Below are 20,718 nucleotides of genomic sequence, written 5' to 3'. Positions count from 1 at the left end.
AAAATTCTGAGAAATAAGAGGACCCTCCTATTAGACTTGGTTTTCCTATACATCCCCTCTCTTCTTGTGGTACAGGACTGCTCCAAACCTTCACCATCTTCCCTTGAAGCTAGATGTGGCCACATGCAGAGCCAGTGGTCTCTAGAGAGACAGGCTGTGCTGTGGAGGTGTAGACAGAAATATGAGAGGAGATGTGAGAGGGGAGCTTGCGCCCACAGTTACAGACACCTAGAATCCCATCATTTATGGGGTTACGGCTGAAAGATCATCGGTTCAAAGCTAGCCTGGGCTATAGAGCAAGACTCTTTAAAAAAAAAAAGGGGGGGGGACTTGGAAGGTGGCTCAGTGGTAGAGTGCTTGCCTTGCATGCCTGAGGCCCTGTGTTCAATTCCTCAGCACCACATAAGCAAAAAGAAAAAAGCCGGAAGTGGCTCTGTGGCTCGTGTGGTAGAGTGCTAGCCTTGAGCTGAAGAGCTGAGGGACAGCGCCCAGGCCCAGAGTTCAAGCCCCACTACCGGACCCCCCAAAAAAAAAGAGAATGAACCCTTAGATATGTATTTTAATATTTTTTTCTTTCATGCATGTGTTTCTAACGCGTTTATAAGATTACTTCCTTGTTGCTTTGTATGTCCCTCCCCCACAGTATAACCCCTGCTTTCACTATATTTGATATATTTGTAGAGGAGATGGGGGAAAACAAGTCGTTTAAGGATACAGGTGGACCTGTTGCAACAATGAGAAGTACAAGTTGTCATGTCCAAAACGAGCTTTACAACGTCGGTGTGGGGGTGGGGGGTGGGGGGGGGAGGGGAAGGATTGGGATTGGGATAGGGAGGGGGGAGGCTGGGAAGGGAGGTGAAGGGTAAACAAAGGAGGAGGCTGCAATGCTTGGTAAGAAATGTATGCATTATCCTGCCCATGTAATTGTAACCCCTCTGTACAGTATGTTCACAAATAAAATTAAATTAAAAAAAAAGAAACTGAGTTATATTGGACAAAGAGCAAAGGGAAGCACATGTGCTCCTACACATACCTGCAAAATCAGTGTTATAGGAGTTCAAATAAGTGTGCCTTCATACTGGCAAGATTCTGGTATTTTCACCTCCGGGGCAGAAAGAAATGGAAATTTCCCTTTCTTCCCTATCCAATACTGTCCTCTAGTGGTGAAATACCTCCTTTGCAGGGCCTCCTAACTCACAATGTGGAAAGGAACAGGGAACTTCCACTTCAACAAATGACTAATACACTGTATTAGTAATTTATTAGTAATAAACCAGATCCAATCAATTTCAGCCTATTTGTGGATATTAGTTTCAAGTTTGGCCATTGTAAGTAGTTATTTCTTCTTTTGTGTGTGTGTCAGTCGTGGGGCTTGAACCAAAAAAATAAAATAAAATAAAAATACAGGTATTTCTTATAGCAAAAGCTGTTCTTGTAGGAACACTGGTCCTACCATTCAGGTATGGGATGGTACAGGAGGCCATGGGGAACTGAAAATAGGAAGGAAGCCTCCATGGAAGGGCTGCTTCCTGTTCACAGGCTGGGGCTGGGAGTAGCTTCCTGTGGAGAAGAGAGAAAGTTCACAACTCCATGATTTGAGTTCTATTCAATCATGATGCTGGGGACTCTGGAATAGAGAAGAACTGAATCAATTGAAAGTCAAAAATCAGCCAGTGTCAGTGACTCACACCTGTAATCCTAGCTACTCAGGAAGATTGGGGCTCGAAGCCAGCCCAGACAGACAAATTCGAGAGACTCATCTCTAGTTAACCACCAAAAAGCTGGACATGGAAGTGTGGCTCAGGTAGTAAAGTGCCAGATTTAGCAAAAAAGCCAAACAAGAGAACATAGTATTAGTTCAAGTCTTAGTACCTGCAGGAAAAAGGGTAAAAATCACGTCCAATTGCTGATTTGGCTTTCTTTTCGTTTTGTATTGTTTGTTCATTTACCTGTCATTGCGAGGGTAAGGGGAGGCGTGCAGAATTGGAAGGACAAAGGGGGAACAAATGCAGCAGTGACACTGGACACTATATTGAAAAGGAACTATACAACTTGTGGGTGGGGATGGGAGGGAAAAATGGAGTGAGTGAGGGAAGGGGTGACATTGTCCAAAAGGAAACATGGCTTTTACCTGATTTATGTAACTGTAGCCTCTTTATACATCACCTTTCTAATAACAATACAAAGATGAATTTAAAAAATCACATCCAAGGTGTGGCTACTTTGTCAAGACATGGCAATTTAGCTGTTCCAACGGGGTAAGCTCTTACCTTGTTGTCCTGGTCCTAGCTGGAGAATCAAGCTCAGAATGTAAATCCCTGAGAGCAGAACTGTGTCATCTACCTCAGTTTCCATCCTAGAGAACTATGCCAGAGTCAGAGTAGGCGTTTCAGTGTTTGTTGAATGAATGCATAAAGAAATGTGTTCCTCATTCTCCATGCAAACCATGCCTTGGGACACAGGGAAGTGTGTTTAGGAGTGTCTGAAGACTCCACGTTGGGTGGAGCAGCACCCAGCCAGGTAGTTTCTCAAGGTACTGGACGCCATCAACAGGAAGGAGACCACAAAAACATGGCATGTCCGTAACAGAAATGAACCGAATGCTTCCATATACATGAATGGGAGCTCACAAACATGCTTCTTTAATGTATTCCAAGCCTGGGAGACCTCTGGCAGTACTGGCCCAACATTGCACAAAACCTATCATGTCCAGTTCTCCATTCTCATATTCTTAGCCCCAACGGCCTTAGGGCTTCTATCCCCTTCTTTATAGGCCGACCCTTGAAAGTCCCGGTTGGTTGGGTTTGGGTTTGCTTTGTTTTTTGGTTGTGGATTACTTGGAGGGAAGGTAATATTTTCTTTCACTCTGTATCCCAAGCTGGCCTCAAGCTCATGCTCTGCCTATCTGCTGGGCTGACAGGAGACCCCACACCTGGCTCAGTCAGGATACATTCATATCTAAATGATGCCAGCCTTTATCCACTAGAACAGTGCTAGAGAATGTTTCTGGCAGCTAACCAGAGGGCTGATGCTAACCAACCACAAGGAGGATGGCCTCCTGTCAATGAAAACTGACATGCTCTCAGGTTAAAAACAGCCCATGCCAGGCCAGTGGCTCACGCCTGTAGTCCTAGCTACTCAGAGGGTTGAGATCTGAGGATCTTGGTCCAAAGCCAGCACAGAAAAGTATTTGAGAGTCTTATCTCCAATTGATTGCCAAAAAGCTCAAAATGGAGCTGTGGCTTAAGTGGCAGAGCGCTAGCCTTGAGTGCCCTGAGTTCAAGCCCCAGGAATAGCAAAAAGAAAAAGAAAAAAAACTAGAAACAGCCCTTCTATTGTGATGTGGATATGAAGTGTTCCCCAAAGTAGGGTGTGGTTGAGAACTGCGATGGACCTACTCATTGAGAAGGCATTGGAGCCTGAGTCCTCTGATCTAATCAATAGATTCATCCCTTGAGGGATTCACATGATGCTATTTTTCACTTATTATCTCTAGTTGTACAATGGTATTTCAATTCAATGTATTAATTTATGAGTACAATGCATCCTGATCTATGTCCCCTCTTCCATGTTCTCCCCAGCTCTCCTAACCCCATCCCACCCATCCTCTCAAGTAACATGATGTTGTTGAGGGGTGGGGACTGGCTGGAGAAAGTAAGTCACTGAGAACAAGTGCTTGAAAGTTATAATTTGCCCTCAGCCCTTTCCTGCTTCTATCTGCTTCCTGGCCACCAAGAAGTAAGCTACTCTCTCCAGTATACCTTCTGCCAGGATGATCTGCCTCATCTCAGGCCTAGAAACAATGGACTAGAACCTCTGAAACCATGGGCAAAAAGCAGTCTTTCCTCCTTTAAATTGCTCTTTTCAGGTATTTGTCACAGAAACAAAAAATTCATCAAAGTAGTATTTCATTAGCAGTACATTTATGTAAGAACTTTGTATTCACATACAAACCTGTCTAGACAGTTTAGATACACACACACACACACACACACACACACACACACACACACACACACACACACACACACACACACGGTCATTTCTCCCCTCTGGTGTACTATAGTAGGATAAAATTTTAGAAAACACCTTGGGTTCTGATTTATTTTCTTCACTAATTAGTTGAGTCCTTCAAAACACCTTTGATTTATAGAAGGTCCTTCTGTTTCAACATGATATATAGTAGCTCTAACTCCATTTTTTGGTGTGTATACCAATACTAGGCCTTGAACTTGCTGTTCCTTAGCTTTTAGCTCGAGGCTAGTGCTCTACCACTTGAAACACATCCCCACTTCTGGCTTTCTGGTAGTTATTGGAGATAGGAGTCTAATAAACTTTCCTGCCTAGGCTGGCTTAGAACTGAGAGCTTCAGATCTCAGCTTCCTGAGTGGCTAGGATTTATAGGCGTGAGCCACCAGCACCCAGCTCAGCTATAGAAGACCTCAGAAGAGATTCACAGAAACCTGGGAGAAGAGAGAAAAAAATTTAAATTGTTAGTCGTTATGCTGAGCTTCAGTATACTACAGCTCTAGGCTTGAAGTCCAGTTTAAATGTAATCGTAGTGTGTTTGATCTACGTGTGTTCTCAGCTTCTAGTTCCTGCTAACAATAGTAACCAACATTAACTTCCTGGGATAGACTGTTCACATTATCAATTTACAGTTGGGATTTTTGCTAAGTCAATAATATGGTTATAGGATTGCTGACATAGTATTATAAACCAGAGATTACTATAAACCCTACATGTAGAATCAACATTTTGTATTGGTCACTGGGAAACAATTGCTACTCTTTCCATTTCCCTATATTCCAACACTATGTTCTCTCTATAACTGAAGCATGCAAAGCAACCTCCTTTTCCCAGGATGCTTTACTCCTGACTTTTAGCTGGCCCTATTTTTTCCAGTCTCAATTCAAACATCATTTGCCCTGTCTCATCCTGTTGATTTGTAGTTCCCATCATAGAACGTTATCGTGCTTGTGAATTATTTGCCTGTTTCCACTCTAAGACTCTAAACTTCACAAATGAACTTACTGGACTCTTAAAAAAAGAAAGCTCACTAATCATGCACTTTCCTTCTTCCTTTCTTTCTGCAAGAGATCTGGAGCTGAGTTGGCCATCCTGCAAGAAAGAAAACCATACAAAGATAGCAGAGCTGAAAGACAAGACATGGAGGAAATGACGCTGAAGTTGCCCTACGAGTCCTGAGGATAGCTCACTGCTCTGTACCAAGTCACTTGATAGAGATGTGAGACAATGTCCAGTTCTGTCTGACCACTAACAGGACTATTAGGAATTTATTGCATACCTGCTATGTTCCAGAAAGGCACGAGAATAACCATAAGCCACTAAGTGGCTTAGCAGAGTTAGCTGCCAATGGTAATTCAAACTCTGAAGCTATAAGGCTTCCTGCCCCCTGGGGAAAGGTGGGGACCTTTCTGTGTGAGACAGTGAAGATATTAAGCACCAGAAAGGTCTCCAGTGAAGGGATGAAAGAGGCCAGGTGGACCAATGCAAAATTGGTAAGGGAACACAAGGCATGACAATGTCCCCTCCAGGAAACTGGGCTAATTGGGAGGAAGGATTTTCATCTATACATATGATCTGAACAGCCAAGCCTAGTCAGCACTTAATCAAACAAGATGAGTACTGTAAAGTTTTAGTTAGACAGAAGTAGAAACCTTGTGGTCCTATTTATTTCCTTCCTGAAAAATGGTTAAAGGGCCAGGCACCAGTGGCTCACACCTGTAATCCTACTCAGGAGGCTGAGATCTGAGGATCACAGTTCAAAGCCAGGCCAGGCAAGAAAGTCCATGAAACTCCCACCTCCAATAAACCACTAAAACACTGTAAGTGGCGCTGTGGCTCAAGTTGTAGATCATTCGCCTTGAGCTGAAGAGCTCAAGGACAGTGCTCAGGCCGAGTTCAAGCCAATGCTTGACCAAAAAAAAGAAAAAGATTATGAAGTTCCATCCAGAATTCCAGTTCAGCAATAACTTCATTTACAAATGTAATTTTCAGAGTAATACCAAGTATTACACCTCTAATGGTAATGGAGTGAGCAACAGTATCACGGAACTTCCTCTGTTTAATAACATTCCATCAGTAACACTGCAAACTGAGCATCCACTAAGAGAACTATTCACACAGGTTAAAAAGTCTTGAGGAGGGGCTGGGAAGGTGACTCAGTGGTAGAGTGCTTGCCTCGCATGCATGAGGCCCTGGGTTCAATTCCTCAGCACCACATAAACAGAAAAAGCTAGAAGTGGTGCTGTGGCTCAAGTGCTTAGAGCACTAGCCTTGAGCTGAGAGCTGAGGGACAGCGCCCAGGCCCAGAGATCAAGCTCCACCACTGGCCAAAAAAAAAAAGTCTTCAGGAGTCTGGAAAGAGTAAGTAAAGGTCGACAATGAGCCTTTACGTCATGAAAGGACCATCACTCCCAATATTTATACTTCTACCATCCACACTTGGACAAGTAGTAAACTAAGGTTATCTTTATTTTTAGACTCTTAAAACACCACCTAATTCTGTTTTCCTGTGTCTTGCCATGTGACCAGAGCCTAGGTGTCACGCTACTGACAGGAAAGTGATGGGGCCATCTGAGAGTCTCTCCTTTCTAAATAGTGGCAGAAAGCATTTCAAATCACATTCTCCAAAGTTAAACTCTGTATTGTCAAAATGCTATCAGTTTGTTTCAAATATTATCCACTTACCCTTTAGCTCTGGAAGACCAAACTGGCCCAGGTTCCAGGCTTTTTGAAAAGAATGTGTTAACAATGTTTACTCTGCACCTCAAAAGCTAGCAGATAGATATAGCCACTCTAGCAAACCGTCGAATATAAGGCTAAAATACCTGTAACCAATTACCCTTTTGAGAAATACACTGTAAACTTCGATGTTTTGATAGCAAAAAGTTTAATCTGACAATTTCAGATGACTCAATTATTTTAAATATATTCCTTAATATTACCTAGATACTAGTTTTCCCCCAGTTCTGACTCAGTTCCACTCCAATCTTTATAGTAACAACCAACTGGACTCCCTGTGCGTCCACACAAGGTAACTTGGGATGTAGTATTTCATGTTACAGATTAAGTAACAACATAAAAACAAATTAGTGGTAAAGAACAAAAGCAAAAACCTTAAATGTCTAACAACCATTCTACTAACCCCTAATGCTACCAAGAGTGGGGCACATCAGCCCTGGGGCCTCACAGGACTGCAAAACACATTTGGTGCACGATGGAATGCCATAGGCGCTTGTCAGCTGCCCATCACCTCGGCCTCTATAAAACTGCAAATGGCCAGTGAGTGTTAAAAACATGCAATCACCTGGCAGAGGGTTTCCCTTCCCTGAGTGGACACACATTAGCCACATTCTTGCATAGCTGAGAATCAAGAAACTTATACTCCCAAAGCTAAAAAGTAACCTACTTTCACTACTCCTGTGTTCCAGGCTATCCCACGACAGAGAGGGCCGAGGGCAGAAAAAGCATGAAGCTTCTCTTCAACAGTCAAGACCCATCCAACCCCTCCGCCTGACTGCAACAACACCCCCACTTTCCCCACTGCAGGAGGAACAATCTCACTATGTCAACATCTCGTACCACTCACAAGCTTACAGATAAAAATCTCTTTCTGCTTTTCTTTTGTTTTTAACCTAAGATGTACAAGTGTTAACCAAAATAAGACAAAGAAAGCATGGTAAAGACCACTTTATTGTGGTAGTCGTTCGTACAAGTCAATAAATATTGATCCCCAAGGAAGAACTCGGTTACTCAGGGCATCACCAGTCCACAGCAGGATGAAGGACATGGATCCAGGTGACTGCTGGGGCAACTTCACTCAGTTCTGCTTCTTGGGAAAGGAAGCCAAAGCCAGCTGATATATGGCATATGCTGTTCCTGAAAAACAAATGAAAAAACTTACAAGAAAGTCTGGGCTGAAACTACATAAATTTTAGCACTCCAACACAAATATTGAAAGCCAAGATTGGCATTAAGACTATCCTAATGAGAACTCAAAAATGTATTTTGACAGATGCTAGCCAACTTTTCATTATGTAAAGTATTTAATCTAGTTCCAATATTAATTTCTAGAGAAAAGGTTAAATACAATACGTAAATGCCAACACAATATAGTTATGTCAATATCATAATGTAAACCTGAGCTGGGCACCAGTGGCTCAAGCCTGTAATGCTAGCCACCCAGGAGCTAGCCTAGGCAGGAAAGACTGCGACGCTCTTATCTCCACTTAACCTGCAAAAGGTGTGAAGTAGAGGCATGGCCCAAGTGATAGGAGCGCCAGTTTGAGCAAAAAATCAAAGGAAGAGCACCCACACAGGATGTAGCTCAAAGGCCCAGGGTTCCACTCCTAGCAACACTTAATAAAAAGAAAACATGCCTTCCTCAAAGTGTATAACAATTTTAAAACCAAAGTCCAATGATAAGACTGGGATGTTTAAATAATCAAATTACAAAATAAAATTTTATTTTTAAAATGAATTATCAAAATGTCTAAGAACTAATCGGGCTTCAAAGAACCTAGTACATTATCTTATTAATAAAGCCCCAATACCCATCCAGATATAATGGCTCATGCCTATAATCTCAGCTACCTAAGAGGAAGGTACAGATGATTTCAGGCAAAGCCAGCCCAGACAAAAGTTAACTGCATTTCAAAGAACAGCTGGACTTGGTGGTACACACTTGTAATCCTAGTCATGTATAAGGTATAGACAGGAGTAATTCTGTTTGAGGCCAACCTAGGCAATTAAGTATGAGAATCTATCTGAAAAATAACTAAACAAAAAAGTGGAGAGGCATGGCTCAGGTGGTACAGCACCTGCCTAGCAAGTATGAAGGCCTGAATTTAAACCTAGGTACTTACTGCAAAAACAAAATAAAATACTGACTCCCTACAAGGGTTACAGAGACCTAAGTATGTGATAATCCAGTCAATAAGATGGCCTCCTGATCATGTAGCTACTGCTCCCCCTCCTGGCTTAGGAGGGCAATCATATAAATCCCTCCCAGTGCTCGTACTCCACCTCCCTTTTACTCAGTCTGTGTTTATTACAAGCACCCGCTACAGGAGGCAGACTCCAGAGCATCCAGTAAAATACTCAGAAAGCCCATTACAACATTAGCCATAAGACTGTTTTTGTGTAAAAACTAAATCAAATGAAAGTGAACTATGCAACTCATGTGTGGAGATGGGACAGAGGGAATGTCAGAGTGAGGAAACAAATGACACTATGCAAAAGGAAATGTACTTATTCCCAGGGGTTAAGGTAACCCTGCTGTGTATCACCTGTAAAAAAACAATAAAGTAAATGGGTGGAGGCACATCAAAATGATTATAAACTACAGTATGTTTCAAAACACATCACAATGCTCTCAAAATTACAGTATATTTCAATCACCCTGTCCGTATCCTTACATGAGATACAGTCTGGAGACAGACAGTTTGTGGTAAAACACTACAACAATGGAGTTGGTGTCACTATCACTGTTCTACACAGAACCAGACATTGGGAAGGACTTACCACCAATTGTAAGAAACATGGTGACTCTGTACAGGAGAGCATCAGTCACCCCACCCTTTAGATGCACTGGAATTCCATTATCCTCCTAGGTTAGGAAAGAAAAAAACCAGCATTACTAGATTGTTACTTATTCTCAACTAAGTTTGGCAAGGGTTAATTAGTCATATAAAATAAAACAGCACATTAAATCCTTGGAGTTCAACCATTTTAAATATTAAAATTTAAAAGGCCTGCAACTGTCTTAATGTTCTCCAACAATTTTTCAAATATAAACTCCTAAATGTCAGCATTTCTGTTTCAAGGCTAATTTGAGATTCAACAAAGGCATTTTTACCCTAGGAATATATAAGCATTAAAACTACACAATGTACTCATCAAATTCAACAATTTCAATATGATGAAAGAATAATAGTCAAACTAAAAGTCATAGGAAGGGTTTGGGTTTTTTTTTCCTCTCCTTATAAAGGAGGATATCTTTAAATATATGTACTTTTATCACTTAACATTTTACTGGGGAAAAGTCAGAATTCATGATAAAAAGTCACTCATAATCTACTTACAAAGATAAATTGCTCTACTCAACTCCATGTTCCCCAAGAGATAACTACCATTACAGGATGGTGTAGAACTCTACTTTTCAATGCTTATGTTATCAATTCCTTTATATACATTCTTGTTTAATACAAAATGAGATTATGCTATACAATGATCTGCCAGACATTATTTTTGCTCAAAAGTCTTAAAAACCACTTTGTTAGTCAACTTAAAATTACCTTATTCTTTTCAGTAGCTACACAGTATTTCACCATGGGTAATTATTAGCTGAATTAACCAACCCTCTATTAATGCATACTTAGTTTTTGGATTTTTTTTTTTGGGGGGGGGGCGGTCAGTTGGTTGTGGGGCTTGAACTCTGGGCCTGGGCTCAGCTCTTCACCTCAAGGCAAGCACTCTTAGAGCCACAGCAGCACTTCCAGTTTTCTGAGTGGTTTATTGGAGATAAGTCTCACGGCCTTTCCTACCTGGGCTGGCTTTGAACTCATATCCTCAGATCTCAGCCTAGGATTACAGGCGTGAGCCACCAATGCCCAGTTAGTTATTGGATATTTTTTAAAGATGCATCCCACCTTTTTTTTGTTTTGTTTTGTACATCTCATTGTTACAATGGGTCAACCTGTATCCTTATTTAAGCATTTTGTTTTTCCCTTCCCTTCCCCGAATTAGAAAAGTGTATATACAGGATGCAGGGCACCAACATCAAATACAGCACTTATGTGACTATTTTCACATAAGTCTTTAAAGAGTGGGCTTTCTAGATGAGAGGGTAATATACTAGATGAGAGGGTAGTTTAGTAGTACCCTCCTTAACTTTTGTCCCAATTACACTACTAGTTAATGCAGATGAAAGCACTGTGGATGAATACATTTATCTCTCATACCAGCTAAACGTAACTATTTATAAATCTTTCAGAATGCTTGCTAATTACATGTGACTAAGTAGTATCTTGTCAGCTTAACATATATTGTTTGTTCGAATAAAGACTCACATTTTAATCAAAGCTAGCTTTTCATTTCCAGGAGTGCATAAAGAATAGACAGTCTTATGACTATAAACTGGAAGAGTGATGGCTCAGGGTTAGGCTATTTCTTGATGACACTGAAATGGTTGGTTAACAAATTTATGCAAAGGAGGGAAAAGGGAAACAAAGGAATAAATCTGAAGTGCTGACACCTTCAGGGCCCAGAAGGCCTAAGCCCCAGGTACCACAGCATGGCAGCACTCCTGCTCCAGGCAGGCAGGGCAGGCAGACACAGCCAGTAGTGTTGCCCACCTCTAGCGCAGACCCAGTGCTTCTCAATCTACTACCTGACCAGACATGACCTGGAAGTAAGGAGCAGTTTCCAGCCTCACCAGTCAGACCAAGTCCTGGCCAATGATTACAGGTAACTTAATATTCATTCTAACTGATTTTCTGTTCTTTGTAATTATACTAGCCTTTCATACTAGAAAATCCCTCAAATTGTACCCTGTCTTTTGTAAAATATAGACCATTTTTTAAAAAGAACATTTCACTTCTTTTTAACAGCTCCTTGCTACCTCTACATTATACAGAAGGGGAATCATTTATATGTGCCATTTATTTTCTTAGAAGAGCTCTAACTTTACCTTTTTTTATTGGGGGGGTGGGTATTTTGAAATAAGTCTTATCTATGTAGTGTAGGCTGGCCTAGAAGTCCTGTTTCTGCCTTCCTAATGTTGGAATTTCAAGTGTGTGCTACCACCCCTAGCTGTTTTTCCAATAGTGACCTTCTGTGCCACTACCAATATTCTCTATCTTTTAACTTATAAAATAAACCTCTATACACATATTTATTCTGTTTCTGGATCCTTTCTATGGTCCATCTGTCAATTCCCACCCAACTATTCCTAAAGAATAAGAGTTCATCATAAACTCTTCCCAAAAACTTCCTTGTTGACTATCCCTTATTCCTTCATGTTTTATTGATTGCTGTCCTAAAAACAGCAAATGCTCTTATTAGATACCAACAGAATTCCTTATTACATTTTTGCTAATACAAAAGGCTCAATAACAAGCAGACAACTCTAGATTTACTTACTCCACCTTTTCAAGCTCTTAATTATCACAAATAACAATCTCCTAAAAAGTAGTTCAGTACCTGAAACAGCTTTTGTTTTTCTGCAACCTTATTTTGCCAGTGCCTGCGTGGAGCAGTGCTGATGGTCCTCTGGGTAACTTGACGAAGAGCCTAAAGTGGAAAATCCATTTATATTAAGTACATAAAAGCCTAGAGAGGGGCTTGCCTTGCATGCATGAGGCCCAGGGTTCGATTCCTCAGCACCACATAAGCAGAAAAAGCCAGAAGTGGCGCTATGCCTGCTCAAGGGGTAGAGTCCTAGCCTTGAGCTGAAGAGCTGAGGGACAGCACCCAGGCCTAGGCCCCATGACCGGCAAAATAAAAAGGCACCTAGAGAAGCCTTTACAAGCTAGCTATCTTCAATGCTTCCATTTGAAGGAAACGGGAAACAATGCATAGCTGCCTTCGCAGCAACAGAAATTTGGGCCAGCACCTAGATTTTTCAATCTGTCACCTATTCGCTGCTCTGCTCTCCATATCAACATTCTAGTCTCTTAAGGACATATGCAAGAGCTTCACCTAAGGTGAACCAGTAGCCTTTGTAAACACTGAGGAAAACATTGATATACAGATACAGAAATACTTGGGCTCAAAGGTTGTCATTTTATAATTTCTCACATTATTAAAAATCTATTATCTGTCAGCAAAGTGCTCCTTACACGGAATTAAAAATGCTCCCGTCATTACGTTTATCCTGAGATGTTTATTTCTGCCGTGCTGGGGTTGAATGCGGGCCTTGAATATGCTAGACAAGCATTCTGGTCAGAGTCACATCCTCAGCCCTCTCGGAAAATTTTTTTTTAATAAAGGATATAAACCTGTTTTTAAAACACTCGCATTTGCACAGTTAATTGTGCTAAGAAAATAAATACGCTCGTAACTTTCTACGACAAATGGCACTGAGCAGCTACATACAACTTTATTAATTACACAAGAAAATAATCATTGTAGCAGTGTTTCCTTGGCGGGTTTTTGGGGAAACGCCTTGGGCCGAGGGCTCACGGGCGGAGGCGATCGCTCGCTCGCTCGCTCGCTCGCGGAGGTTCCGGGCCCGCCGTCCTCGGAGCCATCAGCTCCCCGAAGCCCCGCCGGTGGGGGTGTGCAAGGGGCCGGCCCACAATTCTTGGGGTTCCACTAGTTTCTAGGGTGCCCCGTCCCCCGTCCTCCAGCCCAGTAACGGCCCAGGGTGCCCGGGAAGGGGTGGGGGGGAGAGGTCAGGCCGGGAGGAGGACCAAGGTGACCCCGGGCTGGGCTCCGGCCCGCTCCCAGGACGGGGCGCCGCAGCGCGGGCCTCCGCCCCCCGCCCCCCGCCCCGAGCCCACTGCCAGCGCAGACCGACGAACGACTGACCAGCAGATTTCGCAGCATCCTGGCTCGGTGACCACCGCTGACTCCGACGAGAGAACACCGGCACGGAGAGCTACCCCACCGGAAGCGGAAGCGGGAAGTCTCCCGACCGGACGCACCGGAAACAGACGTCCGCGCCAACCATAGAGACCAGAAGTGAGCGAGAGCGGCGCCACCGCCGGGGCCGCTCTGGCCGGCCCGGAGTTCCGCTCGCTGACCTCGGCTCCGGCCGCCGCCCGCGGGGAGCTGGGCCCCGGGGGAAGCGCAGCTCCCGAGCCCCGGGAGGCGCGGGCCGACGAGCAACGGTGGGCGGTGAGGCTGCAGGACCAGAACCCCCGTGCAGGGACGGCCCGGGAGATGACCCACCGAGTAGTGTATTACTTACTGGGTGAGGGATCTAGACAAAAGAATCACAGGTCCGATTAACTATCCAGGAATACACGAGAGGGCAGTGGTCTCTGGACTGTACCATTCCCAAACTAAAAACACTTGTACTTCCTTATAGCTCCCTTTCCTCTCCTAACCTTTCCTTGACACAATTTTGGATTAGCTTCTCCCCCCACCCCCCATGTTTCTAAATAATCTCAATTTCAGCTTTCCCAGCAGCAACAAGTAACCCAGTAAATACTTCGTGTTTTGGGTCGATTGTGGGGCTTGACCTCAGAGCCTGTCCCTGAGCTCTACCACTTTGAGCGACAGCCACTCCCGGTTTTCTGGTGATTGCTTGAAGTTTTCGGCAAGGGCTGGCTTCGAACCATGATCCTCCGATCTCAGCCTCCTGAGTAGTTAGGATTACAGGTGTGAGCCACCTGTGCCTGGCTCAGGATATATTTTTAATTTGAAAAACCACCATCCACAAATGCAGTACAGCATGAAGGGTAGTTTAGAACCATGTGGTTTGATACACCACTGTCAGGGATTGAAGTGGGAGCTGTTCCTTTTCATTTTCTTTCTTGGATCTTCAACCTCTCCACTTTCTAAATTTGAAAACACCTTTGTTTTGTGAATTTATCCAATCACATGGCTTGAAATGTCATTTGTATGCTGGCAACACATACATGTTCAGAGCGATATTTCCCTTTAATTCAAGACAGCCCCCACTTAGCAGTCTCAAGAGCATATCACAATTAAGACCAAAAGTGAATTCTACTTCCCGTTCCTCATTTTAAAACCTTCTCCTCAGCAATTTCCCTCATTTTAAGACCCAAACTGTCGCTGCTTTCCTTCATACCTTAGTAGATTTGGCTGGCTACAACTTCAAAATGTAACATGAATCTGGGCATTTCTAAACTACTACTCAAACCACCAGCTTGTCCCATTTGGATTACTGCAGAAACCATTTTCACTGGTTTTGATTTCCACTCTTATTACTTTCCATACATCCATCTACCATACAGCAGTGATCCTTTCAGGAATTTAAGTTGATAATACAACAAAGCTCAGAACTGTTTTATTTACTGGTACATCTCCAGGCCCTAGCATAGTAACTGATCCATAGAATAGTCAGTGGTGAAATGGAAAGCAGAGTACCCAAAATTACTATGTAAAATGAGGAGGAGGAGGAAGAGGAAGCAGGGAGGAGGAGGGGGAGAAGGAGGTGGTGAGAGGAGGGAGGGAGAGGAGGTGGCTGGGGTTGCTTGGTGGTAGAGTGCTTGCCTCATGTGCATGAAGCCCTGGGTTCAATTCCTCAGTACCACATAAATAGAAAAGGCCAGAACTGGCGCTGTGACTCAACTGGTAGAGTGCTAGCCTTGAGCAAAAGAAGCTCAAGGAGCCGGTAGCTCACACCTGTAATCCTAGCTACTCAGGAGGCTGAGATCTGAGGATCATGGTTCAAAGCCAGCCTGGGCAGGAAAGTCTGTGAGACTCTTATCTCCAATAAACTACTCAGAAAACCAGAAGTGGCACTGTGGCTCAAGTGGTACAGCACTCACCTTGAGCTAAAGAGCTGAGGCACAGAGCCCAGGCCCAGAGGTCAAGCCCCACAACCGACAAAAACAAAAACAAAAAAAAAAAAACCAGGATGTGTCTACATCTTACTGTTAAAACTTACAGAACTGTACATTACAGAAAAATGATTTAAACTTACCATATAATCTTTAAAAAAAAAACTGGGGGAAGAGGGAGGTAGAAATGACATGGCTGTGATTTTAACTGATTTCCGAAAGACAAAAAGCAGATGTAGTGGCTGAGATGGACAGCAGGAGTGGGAAACATCTGGCCACAGGCCCGAGTCTGTAAAATCACATAATAGGACAGACATGTATTTGTATACATCTCATTGGCTGCACACAAATGTCTGCCTGTACTATCATTTTGCATAGCCTGTGAAAGCTGTTAAAATACCCAAGTGGCCCAAGTGGCAGAAAAAATAGTTCCCCACTCCTGATCTAAAAAATAACCAACTCAAAAGGGGGCTGGAGGACTAGCTTAGAGTGGTAGAACACCTGTCTAGCAAGGAAAAGGCCTTGAATTAAAAACTCAGTACTGCCTACTAAATACATAAAAATTGAAGGACTGTAAGAGGAATACCCATGAGAAAGAAACATGTCAATAATTGACAACTCGGGTTCAGAGGTCAGTGTTGGAGTCAACAGCGGAGGGGGTGGCAAGCCTGAAAAAACACAAAGTTGAAATCTCTAGGACTTCTGCCTCTCTTCTCAGCCACAAAATAAATCTCACATCCAACTGTTTCCCACTGTAAGAGAAGACAATGTTTATATGGAATAGATAACTAGTTTACAAGAAAATATTTGCCAAGCACAAATCAAGGGAGGTGGAGAACAAGAACACAAGCAGAGTTAACCCAAGTTAGAAAGGTCAGGCAGGGGGAGGGGGGGAGGCTGGGAAGGGAGGTGAAGGGTACACAAAGGAGGCTGCAATGCTTGGTAAGAAATGTATGCATTATCCTGCCCATGTAATTGTAACCCCTCTGTAGTATGTTCACAAATAAAATTAAATTAAAAAAAAGAAAGGTCAGGCATGGTATTACATGCCTGTCATCCTATCTGGGAGCATGGCTCAAGAGGTAGAGCCCTTGTCAAACATGAGGCCCTGGTTCAATCCCCACTAGCTCAAAAAACGGTAAGAAAACACCTGTTGAACTGACGCCACTTTGTACAATTCCAAGAAAACGAGACCCAATTCCACCCCGTTCCTCATGCAGGACAAGAGAAACAATCCCAAAGAAAAGGCTCCTGTGTTAGAGCACTGGGTCCCTACCTCTCTCAGGCAGTGCTTCTTAAAATGTGTTTTACCTATGAATTCATTACTGTGCTAAGCTTTTTAATATGCACAGCTTAATTTGCAGTGCCAATGAAACCCATTATTTTTAAGCAGTGTTGATAAAAGTGAAGCATTCAAATAGTGTTCTGGGGTCTAACATACAACAGAAATATGAAGGAAGCCATCTATATGAACAAAAGCAAAAAAGAGCCAGGTGCTGGTGGCTCAAACCTGTCATCCTAGCTACTTGGGAGGCTGAGATCTGAGGATTGTAGTTCAAAGCCAGCCCGGGCAGGAAAGTCCATGAGACTTTTATCTCCAATAACCATCAGAAAACCAGAAGTGGCGCTGTGGCTCAAGTGGTAGAGTGCTTGCCTTGAGCTGAAGAGCTGAGGGACAGCGCCCAGGCCCAGAGTTCAAGCCCCACAATAGACCATAGACAAAGAAAAAAAGAACAACAAAATCCTGACCTTAACACAAGGTAGGAAACGAAAGCAATGATGCCTTTGCACTCATATATATTCTCAGAAAAATAAATCATTCATAGGGACCCTAATAAGAGGATATTTTAGAAAAAATGAAATACATCTTAGAAACTAAATTTTCATAGCATGTTACCAATTCAACAGACAGAAAGAAGTATTAAAAGACAAAGTTGAACTCTAGAGAAGATAATGGCATCTAAAGAGGAAAAACAGAAAACTAAGTCGCAACCTAAGAGAAGCAACAGTCTAAGATCAGATTACTCACAAGCAATAAGAGAAGCTAGAAGGGTAGAGCAGTGTCTTCAAAGTAGTTGAAGAAAAAGACCTTTACTTTAAAATTATGATGTGTAGTCAATCCTTAAAATAATGTGAGTGTTAGGGGGCATTTTAAACTAGGCATGGTGGTGTATGCTTGTAATCCCAGCGTTTGGGAGGCTGAGGTCGGAGGATCCTGAGTTTGAGACCTGTCTCAGGTACAAGAGTGGGTTCTAGGTCAGCAGGGTGGGAGGAGGTAGATATTTTAGATGTTAACTGAGAAATGTTATCTTTAATATGCTGTTTCTAAGGTTCATGTTTTACGGAGACATTCAGTAAACAAGAGTAAGCTGGGGAGCAGGAGACACCCAGGGTGGATGACAGAGGGAGTCACCGGGAGAAGAGAGGTGCAGCAGACTGAGAACAGCCAGTGCAGACTGCAGAGCAGACCTGCCAGTAAAATTGGAGACATTGTCTGGGTACAAAAATGTTTCAAAACTAGTGATAAGAACATAGTGGACCTGACAGAGATGTTGAAGTCTTAATGCAGATTCAAAGTGAGGTGACTAACTGCAGAAAAAAGTACTATAAAAGAGAACTGTAGCTGGGGGCCAGTGGCTCACGCCTGTAATCCTAGCTACTCAGGAGGCTGAGATCTGAGGATCACAGTCCAAAGCCAGCCCAGGCAGGAAAGTCTGTGAGACTTATCTCCAATAAACCACTAGAAAGCTGGAAGTAGTGCTTTGGCTCAAGTGGTAGAGCGCTAGCCTTGAGCAGAAGAGCTGAGGGATAGTGCCCAGGCCCAGAGTTCAAGCACCACAACCAACAACAAAAAACGAGAACTGTAATCATGGTACACCACACTTTGCTCTTTATTCTTTCTTAAACAACAGCTGGTGTTCTTACTAAATATTAAGATGTAACTATATAACAGAAGGTAAGATATGTAACTTCAAAGTATGCCTAAAACTTAAAATCAAATAAACTGTCTGAGATAATGGAAACTTTTTCTTTTTTTTTTTTTGGTGCTAGTCCTGGGGTTTGAACTCAGGGCCTGAGCATTTTTGCTCAAGGCTAGGGCTCTTCCACTTGAGCCTCATCTCCACTTCCAGGTTTTTTGGGGTTTTTTTTGGTGGTTAATTGGAGTTTTTAAAGTCTCATGGACTTTTCTGTGCAGGTGGACTTCAAACCATGATCCTCAGATCTCAGCCTCCTGACTAGCAAGGATTATAGATGTGAGCTACCAGTGCCTGGCAACAGAGAAAAACTTTCAGAGTCAAGGTGATTATCTCTGAGGAGGAAAGGAAGGTTCGGGCAGGGACAACTCCCTTTCACCAAGAAGCATTTAGAACTTACTGATACTTGAAATTGTGTCACATGTTATTTTGATGAATTTAATAGATATATAAAAACAAATGATACCCCAAAAAAAGCAAATAACATCACCATGGTCTGATTTGTTTTTAGACAATATATTTATTTGGAAATTTCAAATGACATTAGGAGAAATGTGATTCTTTTAGGTTTACTGGATGGTTCCTAAAACACTTCACCAGACCACCCAAGCTTCATCACACAGCTAGTAACAGCAGCACTTCTTCAGCCCCACCCCCCCACCCCCTTCAAGCTTGCCATGTCCTCAAAGAGCAAAACTTTACAAGGTAAACAACAAAGAAGTGCCACAGGATCTCTGAGGCAGTGTCTATCCGAGGAGCAAGGTAGTGGGCTGCTCCCCTCACCAGTCTGGCTTTTCACTTCCTGTCTCATTCATTGATTTCCCCATTCATGGCTCTCTTTCAGCTTACATTCCCCTTCCCATAATACCAAATGTAGCTAGCCTTAGCCAGTCTATCTATCTTCAGGTAACAATCTGGCCACTCCCTGATAATAACAGATGCTCCTTAGTATTATAAGTCTTGCCATGTCAGAGACTAATATAGATGTAACAATTAATTTTTAAATAAATGACATTTTTACCAAATCAAAGCATAAATTAAAACTTATACTCACTGACAGTTTAAAACTGAGTACTACTCATTAGGAACAACATTGAGACTTGAGTATAGCAAAATTAATTTTGTTCATTTTTATTAGTGCAGAACATACTAGCAGGATGTTAACTTTACTATTCTATAAACGTATTACTTGACTCTTCTTAAATGATTATTAGGTAGTACAGTTATTTTTCCAGTTTATTTTCCAACTGCCTTATAATATCAATAAAATGTCTTAGCTTTTACTTATTGAATAATTCCTTCAATTGAGAGACATTTCATGTCAAAATATTTCCTGACAAACGATACATTTCTCTCCAGCTCTCTACTTAACCTCGGTTAAAATGTAAGACTGTGATACACAAATATGACATCAATGTTTCCAAAACAAAAATAATCAGCAATAAATGTCTTCCTTTTTTCCCATGCTTCCCAGAGACCATATGAGACCACTTTCTTCCACAGCCATCCCTTGGTGCTCAAACGACAGGAGGCAGGTGAGGACACAGGCCACCCATGTCCTGGCAAACAGACCACACTCCTGCCCTGTGTTAAGAGTCCACGATCTCCACAGATGTGAAAGTGTGGGAAGAGTGCTTTCACTCTTCCTCAACAGAATCTTTGCTCCTTTGGTTAGAAAAGAGGTGGAGAATAATAGTCCCTCTCTGGAAAGCTTGGAAAAAACCTCTCTCCGTTCATGAACTGTTCCAGAAAATAAAACTGGTATGTGCAAGAGACATATTTCAGGAAAAGAAAAACAGAAAAACAACAACAACAAGAAGCATGCTGAAAAGACTACTTCTTAGATGAAAAAAAAAAGACTACTTGTAGGTAAGGAACAGTCTATGTACTCACAAAGTGGAGAGTAACCATACATCAAGGAACTCATGCAACAGTATTTCCTGAAGTTAAAAGTTACTACGGATTACAAGTTCTTTTCACTGAATTCCGTGTTATACAAAACTGAACAATTGTGGCACATTTCTACTATGAACTATATCATTTTTTAAAGCAGATATTATTCAAAATTGATACATTACCCAGACCTTCTGATTGAAAATATAACTGAAGGAAATCATTACAAATCCTGCATAAACATGAGTTACTTTAGGTATATAAAAAAGAAATTTCAGTAAGTCATCTGATTCACACATTTTCATGCATATGGAAAAATATTTTACATTCACTTCAAGAATTAAGTTCCA

General features: G+C 42.3%; 1 protein-coding gene across 1 annotated transcript; it reads right to left on the bottom strand.

Annotated features, from left to right (window-relative positions):
• Positions 1 to 7,701: 7,701 nt before the first annotated feature.
• Positions 7,702 to 13,668, bottom strand: LOC105999165 (cytochrome c oxidase subunit 7A2, mitochondrial). The gene is made up of 4 exons (XM_013034115.1): positions 13,558 to 13,668; positions 12,229 to 12,318; positions 9,550 to 9,634; positions 7,702 to 7,905 (listed from the first exon to the last, which is right to left on the bottom strand). Exons 1-4 carry the CDS (start codon positions 13,573 to 13,575, stop codon positions 7,847 to 7,849), a joined length of 252 nt encoding a protein of 83 aa, XP_012889569.1. The 5' UTR covers positions 13,576 to 13,668; the 3' UTR covers positions 7,702 to 7,846.
• Positions 13,669 to 20,718: the final 7,050 nt, after the last annotated feature.

Source organism: Dipodomys ordii, unplaced genomic scaffold, assembly GCF_000151885.1.
Source record: "Dipodomys ordii isolate 6190 unplaced genomic scaffold, Dord_2.0 Scaffold182, whole genome shotgun sequence".
Lineage (NCBI taxonomy): Eukaryota > Metazoa > Chordata > Mammalia > Rodentia > Heteromyidae > Dipodomys > Dipodomys ordii.
This window is presented reverse-complemented; position numbering and strand designations above follow the sequence as displayed.